Here is a 19,544-nt window from a genome sequence, read left to right as displayed (position 1 = left end):
AATTTGGGGCATCTGAAAAAGCCATTTTTGGCCTCCAAAACCCCCATCTTGCACGTCCCATTTTTCACAAATAAGGGGTGTACAGAGAGTCCTACAAAGTGCTCTTGGTGGCTTGGGAGGGCAAGTGTGGGGGGTTTGGGAGGTAAAAAATGGACTCATTTTTCTAAAAAAAAAATGGGCATGCAGAGGGTTTAGGAGGCCTGTAGAGTGATCCTGGGTGCTGGACTTTTTGTTGTTGTTTACCTCTTCAAAATCCTGGTGTGTCTTATACTGTGGTGCACATTATAATCCAAAAAAAGAGATGGTATCTATCTATCTATTTATCTATCTATCTATCTATCTATCTATCTATCTATATATAACATTGTTCAGTTTTTAAAATTTTTGGTCTCTTTGAGACCTCAGGATATAATTGTTCAGAATCTTAAGTGAGCAATTGAAAAAGACAACAAATGGTGATGAAATTTTAAGCATTAGTCTATAACTATTTTAAAGATGATCTGTTTAATGAGCCATCATTTTCTGCTTTTTCTATATTTTATGTACTGTACTGTGCTTTTATTACTCTTGGAATAATTCCTTAAATGTGTGGCAGTAGAGTAATGCAAAGCTTGAGATCTGGCATTGCCTTAATGTTAGTCCATTGCTTCTCACTTATTTTCTGTTACACCCCCTTCCCCCAGGAAGAAGTAAACATTTTGTGTCCCCCCTAATTCTCCATCACAAATGTAAATAATCCCCAAATTGCACCCTACCTGACACTCGTTCAGGTCCTCCGTCACGTTGCTTGGCATTTTGTCCAGGGCAGCCCATTCTAAAAGAAAACGTTTCACAAGTTCAATCAGACTTCTTGAACTTACGAGACACTTTCTTTTAGAATGAGCTGCCTTGGACACAACTCCGAGGAATGCATCCTACTCCCTGCAGCAAAAAAAAGAGCATGTTCCCCGGGTCATGTCCCCTGGCATCGCTCTGAGCCCCTCCAGAGGGCGCACTCTATTATTTAAAAAGCACTGTATTAGTCCAAATATATGTAACTTTATATCATATTATTGGTATACTTTCTATGTAAATGTTTCACTTCCCCCTCCCCATGTCAGGTTGATTTAGGGCTTCCATTTCCACAAAGAGTCGTCAAGTTGCCAGAGATATCTTGGGACCAATATACCACAAGCCTTGGGAATTTTGAAAGAGAATTCAGAAACCGAAAGCGTAACAGTAGACGAGCCAAGCTTATTTTTGATAAAGGTAAGTATAAAATGATTATGCTTTACAGAAGAAAAGCGTTATTACTGCACTATATTCATTCTTTTTTATTTTTGTAGGTTTACCTGCAAGACCAAAAAGCCCTTTGGATCCCATAAAGGATGGAGAGGCTACTTCATATTCTGTTTTGCCTTGTAGTGATTGTCCAGAATCTTCAACGAATAACCGTCCACAAGTAAATATGAACAGAACTAAAGTAACGCCCATATTTTCCAAAGTAGCTCTTTGAAAAATGTAGATAATTTATTGAGAAGAATTGTCGTCTTTGCCGTTTGAGCAAATTATTCTTAAACTTCTTCTAGACAAATGCTACAATGCCTCATTGTCAAAGTCACAGTATCCACTTCCAACTAGATCAGTAGGTGATAGTTAGGTCAATGCATGTGTTTATCTCTGCATGGTCTTTAGCTTTGCTAGGAGTGACTTAACTGGTTGTAGCTCTGTTGTTCTTCCTTTTTTGGTCAATAAATGAAGCTAGGTTTCCTGCTTGAAAGGCAAGGAATGCAACTTTCTAGCAATTTACCATTTCCTGCTCAGTAGTACAAACCAGAAAGTATTTTCCTTCAGAATGCGCTGTTTTGCTTATGGTATCAGACTGGGGCTAGAAAACGCCAAATCTAATCACCTTTCTGGTCATTGCTCAGCTATGAAGTTCATGTGATAAATTGACTCCATTGTAGTGAATGAGGACTAAAGGCTTTCAAAATCTTTCCATATCAGAAACAGGATAAAAAGGGATGGGAGGTGAAATGACAGCTGCTGGTTGGCTGTTTACAGGTTTGATTATGATTAGTAATAATGGATGAAGAGCAAAGAGTTGCTAGCTCAGCTCCTGTAGAAAGAATAGATTTTAAACCAGAGGTTCCTGTTGAGAGAATGGGTTCATAAGAATAGTACTTGAGAAAGGAGGAGCAATTAGGCAATTATTTTATTTATTTATTTAATTTTTGTGCCGCCCAACACACTCTGAATGTTTTGTTTACTCCTTGGCTGAAAAGGGGGCTAAGTATGCCAAGAGGAAAGAGCGGAGCTGAAGGGACAGGATTCCATTCCATTTTAGGTTCAGTTATCAAACTTGATAAAGAAATATAAAATATGGATATGAGATATAATTTGAAATCTGAAGTCCTAAAATGGCATCAAAATACTTTGTGGTTGCTATCAATATAGTATTTAGTTTTGGTGCGATATGTGATTTATTTTGGTAACCGAATGATAACCCTTTTTATTTGACTGAAATTCAGTTATGCATATTATCTAAATTCTTTTCTTGTTATGTACTGTATTTCAGCAAATGATAAGGGGACGACTTTGTGATGAGACCAAACCTGAATCTTTTAATCAGCTGTGGACAATAGAAGAACAGGTAATGCAATAACTTATTTAAAATGAGATTACCCTATAGCAGGGGTCGGCAAACTTAAACACTTAAAGAGCCATTTGAACCCGTTTCTCACAGAAAAAAAAAGACTGGGAGCCACATAACCTGAGTGGGCGTGGCTAACTAAACATCACTCCCACCCAGTCACATGATAGCCCCCCCCCAGCCACACCTACCCAGCTGGTCATGAGGACAGAGAACTGGGAACCACAAAACCCTTCTATGTCTCCCTCTTTCCCCGTCTCTGTATCTTGCCCCCTCTCTCCTCTATCTCCTCCCTCTTTCTATATTTCTCTCTCTCCCTCTTTCCCCCATCTGTATCTCTCTCCCCCTCCATCTCTATATCTCTGTGTTAAAGTTTTAAGTCTTAGTTAAACTGTATGTTGAATAAAACTTGATATCGTACTTAATAATTATATTATTTATTGATAAATTATTCATTACAATTTATTGCATGCATAAAATTAAATTGTGACAAACACTGATGTGAACAATGGGCTTGCATCTCCTTGGAAAGTTTGGCTAAGTCAGGTTTGTATGATGTTGTTTTTAATTTTAGGCACAATTCCAGGTTCTCATCAATAAGACAACTTCTCAATTTATTCTTGACAAGGTTCATGCTTGAAAATAATTGTTCACATAAATACGTAGACCTGAATAAGAAAAGAACAGCAAATGCTAGTTTGTTCAGTTGGTTATATGAGTCAGGAATACATTCCAGGAGTTAAAAATCAACATATCTTCTTTCTCCAAGTTAATAGCAACAGCCAGAATGAAGGCTGTGTGTGCATGTGGAATGATTTCCAGCCTAAACCTGGCAAAGCTGTAAATTAAGGATCTTTGGATCTGCAGCCTGCTTTTAAGCACCTTCTTTCAGCATCTCTGCCCAAACTCTGCCTGTTTTCAGTTCCTCTGGATTCCAATTGTCTCTTTTATGACTTGTGGACTTCAACTCCAAGAATTCCTGAGCCAATCATGCTAGCTCAGAAATTCTGGGAGTTGAAGTGATAAAAGAGCCATCTTTACCCATGTAGAAGAAGGGGAAATCCGATGGCTGCTGCTTTCTGAGTTTGCCTTTTTTCCTCCCTCCCTACATACCAGCATGCAAATCAAGAGAGTTTTCTAATAACATCAAATACAACTTACATTTTGCAAGGCAGACCATTCATTCTGTAACAAGATCACTGGTAGTATCTGCATCACCATCAGACAAGAGGCATAAATTGCTTGATTTGGCTCCCCCCCTCACCAAACTTTTCATTCCCAACGTCAACCTTTAGCCCCACCTTTTTATCTGCATTATTCCATCACTACAAGCATGAGCCCAGGCAGCAACATTCCCAGTAGATTCTGCCAAATTAAACTCTTTATTTACTAAGCAGATGTATGCTTAGTTCCCAGGAAAAAAAGAATGGAGGGGGAAAGGGGGAGAAAGGGCCAGGACCCTCAATGCGGAGAGTGAAGCCTGCTGCTCAAGTCAATTGTAATCAAACAAAGCCGGACTTTCAGCCCAAGGGACACACACCAGGTAACTTAAATCTCCACTTCAATTCCAAGGTTGATCCTGCAAGGCATTTTTTCTCGGGGATTCAGACTTTTGTAGCACGAGGTGTTCAAATCTCTCACCAACCAACCCTCTTGCTGTGGGTGGTCCCTGTTAGAGGCGGGAAAAGTTAGTTTTGTTATTACTGTGGTCTTCAACTCCCAGAATTCTTGAGCTAGCATGATTGGCTCAGGAAATCTGGGAGTTGAAGTCAACAAATTATAAAAGCCAACTTTCCCCACCCCTGCCAGCATGGAACATAATGAAGTGCTTCACTCCTGCTTGCAAAAGACAAAAAAACAAAATAATCCTGCCCAGATCCCTTCAATTACCTGGCTCGCCTGAAATGCCGCTTTCGTTGGAGGAGGCTGCAAGACTCAAAAATACACATTTGAAACAGCCACACTCTAGGGGGCAAAGAGTCACATGTAGTTCGCAAGTTGTACTTTGCCGACCCTTGTCCTATAGCTTTGATCTTGTTTTTCTTCTTTTTTCTTCTTCTTTCCCCTTGCCCAACTTCCATTAAAGATAACTGGAGTTATTTTTTGTGAGAATCATATTGTATTGACAACTATCATTGTTCATCATTTCAGAAAAAACTTGAACAACTACTTTTGAAATATCCTCCAGAAGAAGTAGAATCCCGGCGATGGCAAAAAATTGCAGATGATTTGGGTAATAGAACTGCAAAGCAGGTATTGAGCTGCATTATTGTTAATTTTTAGAAAACTAATAAATATGTTTTTTATTTAATAAAACAGGTTATAAAAGAAAACAATTTTGTTTATTATAAACAAATATGATTAAAATACAATGGATGGCTTTCTATAGATGCTGTTCCACTCATTCTAACCCCAAAGCTAAAAGCCATGTTTTTGCTGCCTTTCTGAAGGCCAACAAGTTTGGGGTCATCCACATGTCAGGAGTGGATGTAAAGATCGTTCTACAGGACAGATGCCAAAATGTGAAAGACATTTATTTATTCATTCATTCATTCATTCATTCATTCATTCATTTATTAGATTTGTATGCCGCCCCCCTCTGTAGACTCGGGGCGGCTCACAGCAATAATAAAACAATGTACAACAAATCTAATAATTTAAGAAAAAACACTAAAAACCCCATTATTAAAAGCAAACATACACACAAACATACCATGCATAAACTGTATAGGCCCGGGGGAGATGTGTCAATTCCCCCATGCCTGATGGCAGAGGTGGGTTTTAAGGAGTTTACGAAAGGCAAGGAGGGTGGGGGCAGTTCTAATCTCCGGGGAGAGCTGGTTCCAGAGGGTCGGGGCAGCCACAGAGAAGGCTCTTTCCCTGGGTCCTGCTGAACGGCATTGTTTAGTCGACGGGACCCGGAGAAGGCCAACTCTGTGGGACCTAATCTGTCGCTGAGTCCCATCGAATGGCATTATTTTAAAGAAATGCACCTGCCTGTTAGAATGTGTGGGACAGGCAGATATCATTGGGTTAGAGGCAGTTCTGCAAATAACAGTCTGGTGCCATATAGGGCCTTTATTGCTGGCATCCAGCATCTCAAACATTTAAAAGATTAAAGGAAGCCAATTTACTGTGCTACATAATGATGTTACATGGGCATGAGCCCATAACTACCAGGGATGCTGCATTTTTGCCCATTTATTGGTTCCAAATGACTTTCAAGGACAATCCCATATATAGCATATTTAAATAAAAATACTAACACGGGAAGTGATTAGGGCAAAGTACCAGCAAGCAGGCCTTCTGATCTAGATAAGACAAATTTGTGTAAAAATCTTGTGCTCTTATCAAGCAAGAACTGGGACTCCAGGAGGACCTTCAATTTGTGCATTAAGTTCAACCCTATTTAGAAGCAAAGATAGAAAGTTTCCCATCCTGATCTCTGTAACCTCCAAACACTGGGCAGAACCTTGACAGACTTACTTGATTGCCTGAAGGACAGGGATGTATGGTCCCATGCTGACAAATGACCTCTCTTAGTGGCCTCATTAAATATTAAAAAGAAAAATGAATTAGTGAAATAAGGATGTTTATTTTTAAAAACCCAATCTATATCAGAAGACATTACTTCATAAGGGACTGTTTCAATAACACATACCATCTTTCTGTTCTGACTCCTGACTTCTTTGCTAAGGTTATCTCAGGGGTAATGCTGGAGAACTGAGAATATTTTAAGATGTAACTGGATGGGAAATGGCATATATTATGCTATTTATATTATATTGATATATATGCTATTCATAATATATATATTTAATATATTTTAGTGCAGATTACACTCTAAATATGCACAAGCCATTTTTACTCTAAATGCACTAGGGAAAATATAAAATTCGGAAACTTAATGAAGTTGGTTTTGATGAGGACTTTGAAGATGAACTGGAGAGTCTTTATGAGTGGAGAAGAGTATGTTCCTCTTATTTTTTCCTAATATACAAAACAACTTGGTAGCAGGAGGAGTCACTCATATTTATTTTTTTAAAATTAAGTCTTAGTGTACATATTATTCAGTGTTCAAGTATTTTATTTTTATATATTTTTAATATATTTTCCTTTGTCTTTAGGTTGCCAGCAGAGTACAGAAATATTTCATAAAACTGACTAAAGCTGGTATTCCAGTTCCAGGCAGAACACCAAACTTGTATTTATATTCTAAAAAGGTAAATCACAAGTTTTTGGATTAATTTCTGAGGTTTGCTGTCCTTCAGTCCATAATAAGTGGGTTAGAATAGAATAGAATTCTTTATTGGTCAAGTGTGATTGGACACACAAAGAATTTGTCTTTGGTACATATGCTCCCATTCTACATAAAAAACATGCTCTTAGTGTACACACATTTGTCAAAAATCATGAAGTACAACACTTAATGATTGTCATAGGGTACAAATAAGCAATCAGGAAACAATATTAATATAAATTGTAAGGATACAAGCAACAACGTACAGTCATAAGTGGGAGAAGATGGATGATAGGAACGATGAGAAGACTAATGGTAATAGTAATGCAGCCCTAGTTTGACAGTGGTGAGGCAATTATTTGTTTAGCAGAGTGATGGTATTCAGGAAAAAACCTGTTCTTGTGTCTAGTTGTCTTGGTGTGCAGTGCTCTATAGCGACGTTTTGAAGGTAAAACAATTTATGTCCAGGATACCAGGGGTCAGAAAATATTTTCACGGCCCTCTGGTGCAGTATACAGGTCCTCAATGGAAGGCAGGTTGGCAGTAATTGTTTTTTCTGCAGTTCTGATTATCTTCTGAAGTCTGTGTCTGTCTTGTTGGGTTGCAGAACTGGACCAGACAGTTATAGAGGTGCAGATGACAGACTCAATGATTCCTCTGTAGAACCGTATCAGCAGCTCCTTGGGCAGCTTGAACTTTCTGAGTTGGCACAAAAAGAACATTCTTTATTGTACTTTTTGATTTTTTTAATCATTTTTCCCAGAAATATTTTCCTAAGATGAGAACCTATTGTGATTTTAACTTCTCTTGTACTACACCTTGTGTGTTTTTGCGTGTGTGCATTGGGAAGATTCTATCCCTTGAGCTATGGTGGCACAGTGGTTAGAATGCAGTATTGCAGGCTAATTCTGCCGAGTGACAGCAGTTCAATCCTCACTTGTACAAAATTGGCTCAGTTTCCCATGCTTATGAAGTTGGTAAAATAAGGATCTAGATTGTTGGGGACAATATGTTGACTTTGTAAAACATTTTGACATGATACAAAAGACATAAAATACTTCCCATGCTAAACTCCTGGTGTTTGATTGTGCTGTACACTTCATCATGGCCTACTTTCAAAGCAGATACATCTCTGAATATCTCCCTGAATTTTTGAGAACTTGTTAGTACATTACAAGTCCTGCCATTGTTAAAAGCAATGTGGAATATGGCAAGGAAATATTTATGAAACAATGTCTAGTGCCTAGTAATAATAGAGTTACTTTATGCATTACTGAAATTAAATCAATGTCTGTTTCTTTAAAATTTGAAGTACAAAATGCTTCTGTAGAGTTGATAATTTAATGTGGCAAAATGTCATTATGAAAGCTGCCTCACAGAAATGTGCAATTACACTTTGGGAACAGCAGTGCTAAATATGCTATTTTGGAAAAATGACTAATTGAAAAAATTATTTTCCAAAATATTTATGATTAGCTGAGAATAATGTTATAACAGACATTAAACAGATATTGTTAAAAGCTTTTTAGGTAGCCCACATTTTTTCTCATTCTTTAAAAATGGCATTTCTTGATCTCTGCTTAAAACAGTGATGGCGAACCTATGGGAGCCATATCTGTTGGCATGGGAGCCATTGCCCTAGCTCAGCTCTAACATGCATGTGTGTGCCGGCCAGCTGAGTTTTGGCTCGCACAGAGCTGCTGGGAGGGCAATTTTGGCTTCCGGAGAGCCTCCTGGGGGTGGATGGGTGAGGGGAAGGTAAAAAAGGCATTTTTACCCTCCCCTGCTTCAGGAAAGCCTTTGGAACTTGGGGAGGGCAAAACACGAGTCTACTGGGTCCACCAGAAGTTTCCGGCCTTCTGAGGGTCTATGGGGAGTGGGGAAAGCTGTTTTCTCTCTCCCCAGGCATTGAATTATGGGTGTGGGCACTCGCATATGCGCGGTAACACATGCATATGCTCTTTCGGCACCCAAGGCAAAAAAAGGTTTGCCATCACTGGCTTAAAAAGTCATTTAAATTCCATTGTTTTAAATAATCATCAACTATTGCATAAAGCATTTTTTTAAACTAAGAAGTTTGAACTCAAGTCAGACCTAAGTTTTGAATGAAACTATTGATGATATCTATAAATTATTTTTGTCAGGAACTAAGCATAAGGTCTTATTCCTTTCAGTTAATGCTCATGATCTTTTATATTATTAATTAGGGATTTCTTTTAAGGTTTAGATGGGGATACTTTCTAATAATTCCAATCTCCTTCAAAGTAACTTTGGGACACTTACCTCTCAATCCCTTTATCTTTGTGCTATGCCAATTTTGATTTTGCCTCTGATGCTTTTCAATATTTATATGAAACTACTGGGAGGCATTATGCAAGATTGGGGAATATGTGTAATAATAACAGTATGCCAATAATCCCATTTACGGTACATTTCCTTTCCAACATATTCTGGAGTCTCTGGCAAGTTGTGAATTAGTGTCTGGGGTCAGAAATACTATATCTTTGAACAATTGTAAGAGTTTTATGAGAAGGGTTGGTAGTGTGATCTCTAATCCGTTTCCCAGTATTTGTGTACTTGTGAATGCTTGTAAACTGCTTAAAGGGAAATAGTTGGCTGGTTAAATAAATATTTTTTTCTTCCTACCATCCAGGAAATGTGACCTAATTTTTTAAACAGATCTTGTGCTGCTATGTTTCCCCTCAGTTCTTCCTTTGCATCTACAGAGTTTGCTGCTACAGTTCCCCTGAATTTTTGCTCCAACTCTTTCCCACCCCTGTCTTTCTTTCTGGTCTGTGTGTATGTATGTGTTTTGCTTGAGTTTCGATTGTTCCTGTGACAGGAAAGAGGGGTAATATTCTTCTTTTGTAGACATCTCATCTTTATTATCTTGCTCTGCACATGGCTTTCAATGGTGAAACAAGTAAACAAAATAAAATCTCAGATATCCATTCAATGAATAATAACAAAAAGATAAACTGTTGCCACAGAGATCGTTGTGAGTAACCACGAGGGGCAGATTTATGTTGGCATAGGTCAGGCAATTGCCTTTCATCCACCTTCATGCAGATATGACAGAAACTGCAAAGCCTTGCAATTTATTTGGAACTTGGATACAGAAGAAGTGGACTGTTTTCCTTTAAAAGCAATGTTATATTTATGCTTGGCATAATATAAAAAAGGATACCTTTTGAGACTAGTTATTAAGAAATTTTAATTTGAAGGGTCCTCGGTGCTCAAAAAACTGGTGGTTTTTATGCAGAAGTTTATTACTGAAACCAGGTAACATCATCAGTGCTAGTAAGGAGTGGGGTTTGCTCTCCACTTATATTCCAGAGCTTGCTCTTGCTTGTCCTTACTAGCACTGATATTATCTAGTTTGGGTAATGAAACATCTGCATAAAAATAATAAAATTCAGAGATCACCAAACTTCCCTAATTTCAACCCCAAACTACAAATATTCTCCTTTATTGAAACTTTAGTTTATACAGATAGGCCTAAAATTCAAATTCAAGTTTGGTGTTCCTTCAGGGTACTAATAATTGTTAACATCTTCTGATTGTATCACTGAAAACAAGATCTCTGTTCTTGAAGTAGCAGTTTTTAGCCAAAAATTATTTTAGAGCTGAGAACAACTTGTTTAAAAGATGATCTATACCTATCCAGGGTGATTCCTTTTAATAAAAACCCAAAAACTTTCATGACGAGCTTTAGACATTTATTTTACCTTCATTCTTTCATAATCTCCATATGTATTTGAGTGGTGTCAAAAAGTGGGCTATGCACAAAATGCTCGGGGCTTGCATCTGTTGTACAAACCTTAACACAATTTTCCTACCCCTCTTATTTTCAGAAAGGGAGGGACAAAAATATATTTTACAATAACTACTCATGTTAGAGGACAATACCCCAAATCAAAATATTACCTTATAATCCACATAATAACCACAGCTAGACTAGTGTACACACAAATCTGGAAAGATAACAATCTCCCAACAGATAACATAGTCATTAGTAAACTTATGGACTGCCCTGAAATGTCCAGGCTCACACTCAAATTACAAATATACGATATGGGAAAACTTTTACATATGGTTAGAAACCAGTAGAAATTACTGAACAAAGAAATATATAACATAGAGATATATTAACTGTAAATAAGATATTAAAAATTGACAATATAGATAAAGTAATAATGATGTATGTACAGTCTGCTTTTTGAACTATCAGAAATGGAAACAAAGAAAATAACTTCTTTTTCCTTCCCTTTTTCTTTCTCTCTCTTACCCTTCTTTCTTTCTCTTTTCTTTTTCTTTCCTTTCCCTTTCCCTTTTTACTTGTATGGTTGTATTGGTTTTTAATGTTTTCTGAATTGTATTGTTGTTTTATATGTTAATAAAAAAAATTTAAAAAGAAAAAAATACAATAACTACTCATAAGACGTATTTTCAGGAGCTATGTAATAACTCAGTGTTTATCTATGACGTACCTGTGGCACGTAGAGCCCTCTCAGTGGGCACATGCACCATCACCAATTGCTCTTCTGGTTTCCAGTGAACACCTGTGTGCAGATCTGTTGGTCTTCGCAGGTGTCGGAGCACTAGGAAATAGCCTAAAAACATCCAAAACAAGGCTGTTTTCAAGTTAGTTTTCGGACCAGTTTCAGGTCAGTTTTCGGGGTGGTTTTGGCCCCTCAAACACCCTGAAAATGCCCCATCCCCAAGACCAAAAAATATGCATGCGCACACCTGCCAGTGGTCTTTGGTTTTCCAGCGCTCCATTGTTTACACATTTATGCATGTTCGGGTTTGACCGCTTAGTACTGAAAAGGTTCGCCATCACTGATTTAAGCCATTTCACAATTCAATTTCCCTTTACCAGAAGTCATATTGTTTTCCATTCATTTGTCAAGTCTTCATTTGAGGCTTCATTGAAATACTTAATTAGTGCTGTTGGAATGGTTGGTTTTCCTTCATGTTATATGTCACTTGTAAAATTGGTCACACTTCTCTCCCTAGACATGATATATAAAATAAAAAATTGGACATTTAATGGAAAGGTTCTCTTTGCCCAGTAGAGGAAACAAAACCATACTATACCTAACTTGCTCTGGCATGTGTAATCCAGTGTAAAATATTATTCTGTCTTCCTATTTGATGGTCACATGTTGGTTGTTTTAGGAGAAGATTCCATCTTTTACATTTTCAGGCTGTATAATACTAATTCAAATTGCATCATGTCTTAACCTTGAGCAAAGGATGCTCTGGGAAAGTGAAAACTTAAACATGAGGATTAGCTGTTAAAACCTGGATTTGATCATCTCTGCCTTTTTTTTTGACAGGAGGGGAGATTAGAAATTTCTATCATGCCAAAAGTGATTCCTTGTGGCAATTAAGTATTGAAATACATTGGGTTTTTTTCTGTGAAAAGAAGAGCTTTAGCTGAAAATTAAAAATACAGTGATCTCTCGATTAGCGCGGGGGTTACGTTCCAAGACCTCCCGCGCTAACCGATTTCCGCGTTATACTGGATGCGGAAGTAAAACCACCATCTGCGCATGTGCGCCATTTTTTTCATGGCCGCACATGCGCAGATGGTGGAGTTTGCGTGTGGGCGGCGGGGAAGACCAAGGGAAGATTCCTTCAGCCGCCCAACAGCTGATCTGCTCCGCAGCGCGGAAGCAGCGAGGAGCCGAAGATGGGGTAAAGGCAAAGGGGAAACCCCATCTTCGGCTCCTCGCTGCTGCCGCGCTGCGGAGCGGATCAGGTGTTGGGCGGCTGAAGGAACCTTCCCTTGGTCTTCCCGCCAGATCACTTGCCGCTTGCCCCTTGCCAGTCCACGCCCCCCTGGATGAGCGGCCCCGCATGGCCCCAGCGCCGGACTCCGTTGCCGAACGCCGAAACCGGAAGGGGCGAGGTGGGGGAGAACGGGAGGCTCAGCATTCCGTCAGTCGCAGCGCTGGCTGTCAACTTTTCTTTTTAGCACTGGGGAGGCAAGTCAGCTCCTGCCCAGTTTTAAAAAGAAAAGTTGACAGCCAGCGCTGCGGCTGACGGAATGCTGAGCCTCCCGTTCTCCCCCACCTCGCCCCTTCCGGTTTCGGCGGTTTCGCAGCGCTGGCTGTCAACTTTTCTTTTTAGCACTGGGGAGGCAAGTCAGCTCCTGCCCAGTTTTAAAAAGAAAAGTTGACAGCCAGCGATTGTTCCGCTGCCGCCAGCATGGCCTGGCTGGCAGCGGAAGATGTAACCTTCGCAACCTCGGAGAGCTTCCTGGGCATGAAAGCTCACGAAAACCAGGAAGCTCTCTGAGGTTGCGAAGGAGCCCACGATCACTCGGCTGCAAGCGGGAGGAAGGCGAATCCCACGGGGCTGGGCTCGGTTATCCCCTCGGCTCCCCTCCTACCAGCCCCGCCGCGGAAGGCTCCATTCTGTTCCCTGAATGGAGACCGCCGGCCGCTCAATCGGGTGGCAGGAAAGCGAATGTCACGGGGCTGGGCTCGGCTCCCCCAGCCCCGCCGCGGAACGCTCCATTCTGTTCCCTGCCGGCCCGATTGAGCGGCCCGCGGTCTCCATTCAGGGAACAGAATGGAGCCTTCCGCGGCGGGGCTGGTAGGAGGGGAGCCGGGGGGATAACCGAGCCCAGCCCCGTGGGATTCGCCTTCCTCCCGCTTGCAGCCGAGTGATCGTGGGCTCCTTCGCAACCTCAGAGAGCTTCCTGGTTTTCGTGAGCTTTCATGCCCAGGAAGCTCTCCGAGGTTGCGAAGGAGCCCAGGATCACTCGGCTGCCGGCGGCAGGAAAACGAATGTCACGGGGCTGGGCTCGTCTCCCCCCCCATAGCAGCCCCGCCGCGGAACGCTCCATTCTGTTCCCTGCCGGCCCGATTGAGCGGCCGGCGGTCTCCATTCAGGGAACAGAATGGAGCCTTCCGCGGCGGGGCTGGGGGAGCCGAGCCCAGCCCCGTGACATTCGCTTTCCTGCCACCCGCAGCCGAGTGATCCTGGGCTCCTTCGCAACCTCGGAGAGCTTCCTGGGCATGAAAGCTCACGAAAACCAGGAAGCTCTCTGAGGTTGCGAAGGAGCCCACGATCACTCGGCTGCGGGTGGCAGGAAAGCGAATGTCACGGGGCTGGGCTCGGCTCCCCCAGCCCCGCCGCGGAAGGCTCCATTCTGTTCCCTGCCGGCCCGATTGAGCGGCCGGCGGTCTCCATTCAGGGAACAGGGGAAAAAAAAATTATTTTTTAATATTTTATTTTTTTAAATAATATTTTTTGAAAAACCGCGTTGCAGCGTTTCGCGCTAATCGAGAACGCGCAAGTCGAGGGACCACTGTATTTCTCTCTATATAGTTATATGTAAAGCTTTCTGTTCGAAGTGGTGCTATCAAAATTATATAATGCCACCTTTACAGAAACATTTATTTTTATTACAGTCCTCTAATAGGCGGCAACATCCTTTGAATAAGCATCTCTTCAAGCCTTCAACTTTCATGACATCCCATGAACCTCCTGTGTTTATGGATGAAGATGACGATAGATCCTGTTTTCACAGTCACATGGCCAATGCAGCAGAGGAAGAACCATCAGTAGGTTTTGCATTTACACATAACTTTTTAAAGTTATGTAAAAGCTCTATAAATTAATATAATGGACCCAGAAATGCTTGCATAAATAAAAGGTCAATGAACACCAGTGTCTGTTTAGTGCAAGTATTTCAAGTTTGAAGGAGAGAAAATTAAAACAGTACAGGTATTCCTTGATTTACAACCATTCATTTAGGTTTTAAATCATTAATTCGAAGTTACAACAGCACTGCAAAAATGGACTTATAATTATTTTTCACACTTAACCATTGTAACACTCCCTTGGTCATGTGATCAAAATTTGGATGTTTGATAACTGGTTCATATTTATGATGGTTTGCTATGCCCTAGAGTCTTGTGATTATCTTTTGCGACCTTCTGACAAGCAAAGTCAGTGGGGAAGCCAGATTCACTTAATAACTGCAATGATTCACTTAACAACTATGGCAAGAAAGGTTGTAAAATGGGGCAAAATTGACTTAACAAATGTGTCGCCTAGCAACATAAATTTGGGGGTTTGAATTAGTCGTACGTTGAGGCTTATCTTTATTCATTTTTCAAATTAACGAGGTTATGATACATACATTCTACTAGGCCAAACCTTATCACGGAAAGACCAGGCCAGCCTCTTCTGATTTGTCTGAGACACAGTAAACAGTTTTTTGTAAGATCCATACACACCATGGGTACTCAAACCGTGGCCCATGGGCCGCATTTAGCCCATTGAAGCCATTAATCTGACCTGCACAGGACCATGAGGCTTCCCGTCCCACATCGCCCTGCCTGTCCTTTGGCCAACCCCACGGGCTGGAACTGGAATGTAAGGCCAACAATTTTGGCCTGCATAATGTTCCTGGAAGTGAGGTGAAAAATAGGATGCAGTGATGCCCTGGGAGACCATAAATATATGAAAACTGCCTGCTTTTCACCTCCCCTGCCTCCAAAAGAGAGATAGAGATAGAGACTGAGGGAGAGAGAGAGAGAGACAGAAAGAAAGAAAGAGAGATATAGAGGGAGACACAGAGATATTTCTCAATCTCCGTGGAGCCGAGAAGAATTGCTGCAAAACTGAGTTTCCTGAAGTGGACCACTAGACTCCTAAACAATTGAAAAAATGATCTAATAAAAAGAAAAGTCAATCAAAAAGAGCAATATGCAAACAAAAGCAAATAAAATACCCCCAGGAGAAAAACAAATTAAAGTTTAATTTCTGTGTGTTATTTAATGGACTGTTCAATTAGCCATGCCAATCTAGTCCTATGACCTAGCCATGCCCACCCAGTCACATGACTGCGGCCAAATCCACCCAGCTGCTCTGCCCCCCCAATAGTCTGAGAGACATGAATTGCCCCCCTGATTAAAAAGTTTCAGGGGACACACACACACACAGCTATACCCTTTCCACATTACAGGAAAACAAGACAATTCATGGTTTTATTTTTTCATGGATAAAAATTCATATGAGCCAAATCACTTCAGAAGTCAAAGAAAGTTATTTTGCCATTTTACAAAGTCTTTGGGTATTTTGGTTTCCCACTATTAAATCTCATGTGTCAATGTTGGAAACAATAAAATGGCAAAAATCAAATAAAGCTGCATTAAAATTTCTCATACTAGAAGTTGTATGTCAGTAGTATTCAGAATTCTGGGTCAGTTTAATTCTGAACCGCTTGGAACTTTGCTACTAAAGAAAAAAGACCAAATTAACGCTTTTGAAATTTTGGAAAAAATTCTAAGCCATCTTGAGCCATTTTCCAGTACACCAGCCATCAGTAGTCACATCATAGTTTGCTATTTATTCTGGAATCTGTTTAGGAGGTGTGGTTTCTTTTACCTTAATTTTTCTTTCTGTAACTTTAAAAATTCTTTCTTTCTCTGAAACAGGATGAAGAAAGTATCCCGGAAGCATATCGTGAACTACCAGAATATAAAGAGCTGCTAACATTTAAAAAACTGAGGAAGCAGAAGTTGCAGCAAATGCGTGCAGAAAGTGGCTTTGTCCAGCACATTGGCTTTAAGGTTGGTAAAGATGCCAAAGTCCTTGTATTTCCACAGTTATCTAAGTGGTGGTTTCCTTGGAAAGTCAGATCCTTATTTGGGTTCAGCATTAAATTTCCTAGGCAGTGTAAGTAAAACTTCAGAGTTAGGCTATTATGATTACCCTGATATAATGGAAATTGTATTTGAGGTCTGTAAATGTAATATACCAAACCTTTTCACGTACAATTATTGATTATGTTATATAATCGAACAGTATATATTCCAACCTGTACTGTACCAACTGTTGGGGAGTAAACCTTACTGAAATCGCTATGGCTTCTGAACAGATTAGTAATAAAATCCTTCTTGTGAAATTATCATCTTGAACATTTACAAGCTATTTTAATATATTAATAGATCATCATAAGCAATATGTAGAGAAGTCTTCCTTCCCTTCCCGGAAAAGCGATTTTGTTTGTTGGTTGGTTTGTTTGTTGGATTTATATGCGGGACGGCTTACAACAACAAAAAAAGGAACAACAAAATGCAATAGCTAAATCCAATTAAATTAAAACTAAACAAACAATCTAAACTCCACAGTTATGTTAAAAAGCAGTCATACCCATTCAGATAACAGTCATACAACCATTCACCAGGCCAGGGGGCTGAGATCTAATTGCCCCAAGCCTGGCATCATAAATGAGACTTAAGACTTTTGCAGAAAGCGAGGAGGATGGGGACAGTGTGAATCTCCGGGGGGAGCTGATTCTAGAGGGCCGGGCCCCCCACAGAGAAGGCTCTTCCCCTAAGCCCTGCCAAGTGACATTGTCTAGTTGATGGGACCTGGAGAAGGCCATCTCTGTGGGACCTAACTGGTCGCTGGGATTCATACAGCAGAAAGCGGTCCCGCAAGTAATCTGGTCCGATGCCATGTAGGGCTTTAGAGGTCATTACAACACTTTGAATTGTGTCCAGAAACCAATTGGCAGCCAATGCAGTTCGCGGAGTGTTAGAGAAACATGGGTGTATCTAGGAAGGCTCATGACTGCACGTGCGACTGCATTGTCCACCTGATGAAGTGGACAAGGCCATGGGAGCTGTGAGCTCCACCACCTCTTTGTTGGACCCGTCCCTCCTGGCTGGTCTCAGCCAGCAGGGAAGTGATACGGAACTGAGTCCAGGAGATTGTCAGTGCTTCCTTGAGGGAGGGGTCCTTTCCAGCTCCCTACAAGGAGGCACTCGTGTGCCCCCTCCTCCAGAAGCCTTCCCAGCTGTATTAAATAACTATCGTCCTGTTTCCAATCTTCCCTTTATGGTGAAGTTGTTGAGAAAGTGGTGTTGCTCCAGCGATCCTTGGACAAAGCTGATTATCTGGGCTCTCGGGATTCAGATCCAGCTATAGCTTTGGTCGCACTGATGGATGATACCCCCGCCCCCAGGGTAATGGATGGACAGGTGGAAGTGTCCTTTGGGGCAGAACCCACAGACACTCCATCTTCTTGGGGTTGAGCTTGAGCCTGTTAGTACCTATCCAGACCCTAACAGCCTCCAGACACCGGCACATTACTTCCACTGCTTCACGGGGTAGGGATGTATAGCTGAGTATCATCAGCATACTACATGCCTCGGATGATCTCACCCAGTGGTTTCGTGTAGATATTAAACAGCAGGGGGTAGAGAACCCTATATCTGAGCATCAGTGCTTGAAAATTAGTGGCATGCTTTAAAAAAAATATATTTGGGTAATTTGCTTTGTCTACTTCCCCAATCTAGTAGCTTCTGATTTATTAGGCAAAATCTCTCATCATTCCTGGCTCTTAGCCATGATAGCTAATTGAACTTCTTAGATTTCCTGTGAAGTGTTTTTTTTCTTGGATAATATGGATATCTGAAAATCAGAGAAAAGAATTAGCTGTTTGCTTACGTCACAGTGATAATCTAATTTGAATAATCTAATTTGGATCAGAAATAATTTGTCACTCTCAGTGAACCTTAAATTAGAAGATAATAGGAATGTTAAGTCTTTGTTTCTCCCTTAGTCATTAAGTGAATTTAATACAGGAGGGATGGGAGAGATGAAAGCAAATTTGTAGCACAGTGGAGTAAAATATAGGAAATTGCAGGGGAATGAAAAGAAGAGCAGCTTAGTTGGAGGAGGCAGAACAATTGTGCATGAGAAAACAACTGGAAAAGCTGAGAAAAGGCAAAACAAAGAAAGTGCTTGAGAACTAAGTTTGAAATATTGACATAGGCTTGTAGATTGCTGCTTTGTCATAACGTTGAGAAGGGGGAGAAACTTAAAAGGAGAATAATTTTATTTTGCAATAAGGTTAACTATGCGGTAAAATTATTAACTTGGCAAGTTGTTTATTTTTGGAAGGAAATCCCTAAGGTCACTTTGCTAAATTTCTTTTTAGTGTGATAACTGTGGAACTGATCCAATTCAAGGCGTTCGGTGGCATTGCCAAGACTGCCCTCCAGGACTGTCTTTGGATTTTTGTGATTCTTGTTCTGACTGGTAAGCAGCATGCCCTGAAGACTAGTACTGACCATTACATGGGCTTTATTTTTAAATGTTCAGCTTAAAACACATATTGTACAGTTCATAGCCTCTTTGGAATATATAAGGGATGATTGTGAAAATTTTAAATGCAGGTTTGTGGGGGGCATAAACATGCATATTTTGGTGAACATGTTTATTGGTTGAATAAACCCTAAGTTTTTATATTAGATAAATCATATAATGCAACAAGTTTTGATTTTAAAATAACATACTGAAAGTCCAAGGTGAAATAGTTGCGGTGAGGAAGACTATTGCAACTTAATTATAAATATGTAAACAGCAGGTATTATAATAAGTAGATAAATGTGTGCAGAATATTTATTAAAGAGGGGGATGTATATAGAATATTTACAGAAAATGAATAGAGAAATGTTAAGATGTGCAGATGCTGGTGGAAAGATAATGGATGTTATTTGTTAAAAGAGATGAATGCCAAGAGAAAGTAAAATAGCTATATGTGAGAACATGTTTCTGTCATATTGTCTCAGGAAAAGAATCAATTCAAGCTGAATGCAGTAGAATGGGGTACTTAAAAATATGTGGGCTAAACAG

The 19,544-nt window shown here is 40.3% G+C and overlaps 1 protein-coding gene across 4 annotated transcripts in view; it reads left to right on the top strand.

The window, feature by feature from the left end:
- Positions 1-19,544, top strand: part of ZZZ3 (zinc finger ZZ-type containing 3) — a 67,949-nt gene that overhangs the window by 45,058 nt on the left and 3,347 nt on the right. For all 4 annotated transcript variants that reach the window (XM_070746194.1, XM_070746192.1, XM_070746193.1 and 1 more), the window contains exons 5-12: positions 1,101-1,248; positions 1,326-1,441; positions 2,558-2,632; positions 4,784-4,885; positions 6,760-6,855; positions 14,300-14,452; positions 16,334-16,468; positions 18,847-18,947. In XM_070746194.1, coding sequence (XP_070602295.1) covers positions 1,101-1,248; positions 1,326-1,441; positions 2,558-2,632; positions 4,784-4,885; positions 6,760-6,855; positions 14,300-14,452; positions 16,334-16,468; positions 18,847-18,947 — 926 coding nt within the window. The remainder of the gene's footprint in view (positions 1-1,100; positions 1,249-1,325; positions 1,442-2,557; positions 2,633-4,783; positions 4,886-6,759; positions 6,856-14,299; positions 14,453-16,333; positions 16,469-18,846; positions 18,948-19,544) is intronic.

This window comes from Erythrolamprus reginae, chromosome 3 (assembly GCF_031021105.1).
Source record: "Erythrolamprus reginae isolate rEryReg1 chromosome 3, rEryReg1.hap1, whole genome shotgun sequence".
Taxonomy (NCBI): Eukaryota; Metazoa; Chordata; class Lepidosauria; order Squamata; family Dipsadidae; genus Erythrolamprus; species Erythrolamprus reginae.
The sequence above is the reverse complement of the archived record's forward strand: the minus strand, read 5'-3'. Positions and strand labels throughout refer to the sequence as shown.